The following is a 2,228-nucleotide window of genomic DNA, read 5'->3' as shown; positions in this document are numbered from 1 at the left end:
CGCGGTGATTTGGTGTTCGATGACGGTGAGAAAGGAGAGTTCCCGATAATGATCCGTGCGAATAACAATACGATGAAGAGTGAGATCAACTGTGCCCATCAAATAAATTTTACCAAACCCAATAACATTGGCTCGCTGCTAGGATTTTCATCGAGTCGTATACTAGAGCCTCAACAGTGGCATGAATCAGATGCACCGATAAATATTATCAACGTAAATATTATTCGCATAGAATGCAACGTAACCACGGGGGCGTACAGCAACGATAAGTGCGTGCACACGATACACGAGTTTTCACCGAGGGTGCCACCAGGATATAAGATATCGGAAACGCCATCACAGATCATTTACCTTCCAGTCATCGCACGGAGTATTTCAGACTTAACGATTCGCATTGTGGATCAAGACGGTCGATTGCTCGATTTTCGGGGAGAGGAAATCACTGTTAGACTGCACGTACGGAGACAGAGACGATAACGTGACATGCTCGTGTTCAACGAGCAGGTAAAACAATCAAGAAACACAAGTTATAACAAAGAGACGACAACGACGACGACGACGCCAATCAAGAATATTCAATTGCCTGGCAAAAGGAAACTCACCGCATCAAACATACAATTTTTGAAATCATTGGGATTCACTGTACGAAATGGTTGATATCTTGAACGTTAAAGGTGAGCCGATCTTTGACGATCGCATCATCAAGATGGAAACTCACATGTACAATCCGTATGCCAACACAACATTTGGGAATAGCGATGAGATAAGGATACCAATACAGCAGCAAGATTTATATACGTTACCGTGTGAAAGTTTTCTCTACATCGAAGGAAGATTGACGACAAAGAATGCAAATGCCAATACGCCAGTGCTTGGTTTTAATTGTGTGGGGTACATGTTTGATGAAATTCGATATGAACTCAATGGAGTGGAGATTGATCGCTCTAAAAACGTTGGAATGACTAGTATGATGAAAACTTATGTATCAATGTCGGAGTTAAACATAAGAAGTCTATTACATGCTGGATTTCCATATGGGGATAGAATAGAAACATTTGATGGATATTTTAATTTTTGTGTACCGCTTAACGTGCTATTGGGATTTTGTGAAGATTACAAACATGTGATAGTTAATGCTCGTCATGAGTTAATTTTGATACGAGCGCGCAATGATAACAATTGTCTTGTGGGAGATCCAGCGATGGAACCGAAACTTGAATTATTCAAAGTGCAATGGCGTATGCCTCATGTAATGTTAAATGAAGTCAACAAACTATCCATGTTGCGAACCTTGCAGAGCGGGCGATACCTGAGTGTGAGTTTCCGTTCATGGGATCTATATGAGTATCCCTTATTGCCAAGTACGACGAAGCATTCCTGGGCAGTCAAGACTGCAACTCAGCTAGAAAAACCACGATATGTCATTTTTGCTCTGCAGACTAATAGAAAAAATATTATGAGAGCTGACAAGAGATACCTCGATACCAGTAAAATAAGCAATGTAAAACTTTATCTAAACTCTGAATTTTATCCTTACGATGATCTGAATCTTGACTTTGGTAAAGGCAAATATGCTCTCTTGTATGACATGTATGCACGTTTTCGTCCGTCTTATTATCAACATAAATGTTTGGAACCGATGTTTGACGTAGCAGCATTTAGATCTTATGCTATGGCTGTCATTGACTGCTCGCGACAAAACGAATCTGTTAAGAGCGCTACCGTTGATGTAAGATTGGAATTTGAATTGAAAGAGAATGCACCGGCAAATACTAGCGCCTACTGTCTCATTATACACGATCGCGTGATTGAATATTCCCCATTGACCAACGTACTGCGTAAAATCATGTAAAAATACTGTCATATAAAAATCAAGATGTTTTGTAATAAGAAGCAGTCTCGAAAAATTACTCGTTATGGTCGTGCCAACATTTGTAGACCTGCAAGGTTTCATTGTTAGAAGAAGATTTGTCGTGCACGGAACCAATAGCCCACCACCACTCACAGCGGCCAATGCCTAGACTTTTTTTGTTGGTTGGGTTAGATAAGTCAAGATGATTCGTTGGTGGGCTATCGCACCGTGCGCTATCGGATCCCATCCGCTTGCTGGACATCGGCGATCAAGAATTTCCAGGAGAAAAGTCTGCGCAGTGCTAAATCTAGCGTGAGGCTTCTGGTACAGTGCGTTGCATTGATGCCTGGGGTACCGATTTTAAGGACCACGTTTT

At 41.3% G+C, this 2,228-nt stretch overlaps 1 protein-coding gene across 1 annotated transcript; it reads left to right on the top strand.

Moving 5' to 3' along the window:
- The first annotated feature begins 649 nt into the window (after window positions 1-649).
- LOC120358934 lies at window positions 650-1,852 on the top strand. Its single transcript, XM_039454819.1, has one exon. The coding sequence runs from the start codon at window positions 650-652 to the stop codon at window positions 1,850-1,852; it is 1,203 nt and encodes a 400-aa protein (XP_039310753.1).
- The last annotated feature ends 376 nt before the right edge of the window (window positions 1,853-2,228 follow it).

This window comes from Solenopsis invicta, chromosome 11 (genome assembly GCF_016802725.1).
Source record: "Solenopsis invicta isolate M01_SB chromosome 11, UNIL_Sinv_3.0, whole genome shotgun sequence".
In the NCBI taxonomy this organism is placed as follows: domain Eukaryota; kingdom Metazoa; phylum Arthropoda; class Insecta; order Hymenoptera; family Formicidae; genus Solenopsis; species Solenopsis invicta.
This window is presented reverse-complemented; position numbering and strand designations above follow the sequence as displayed.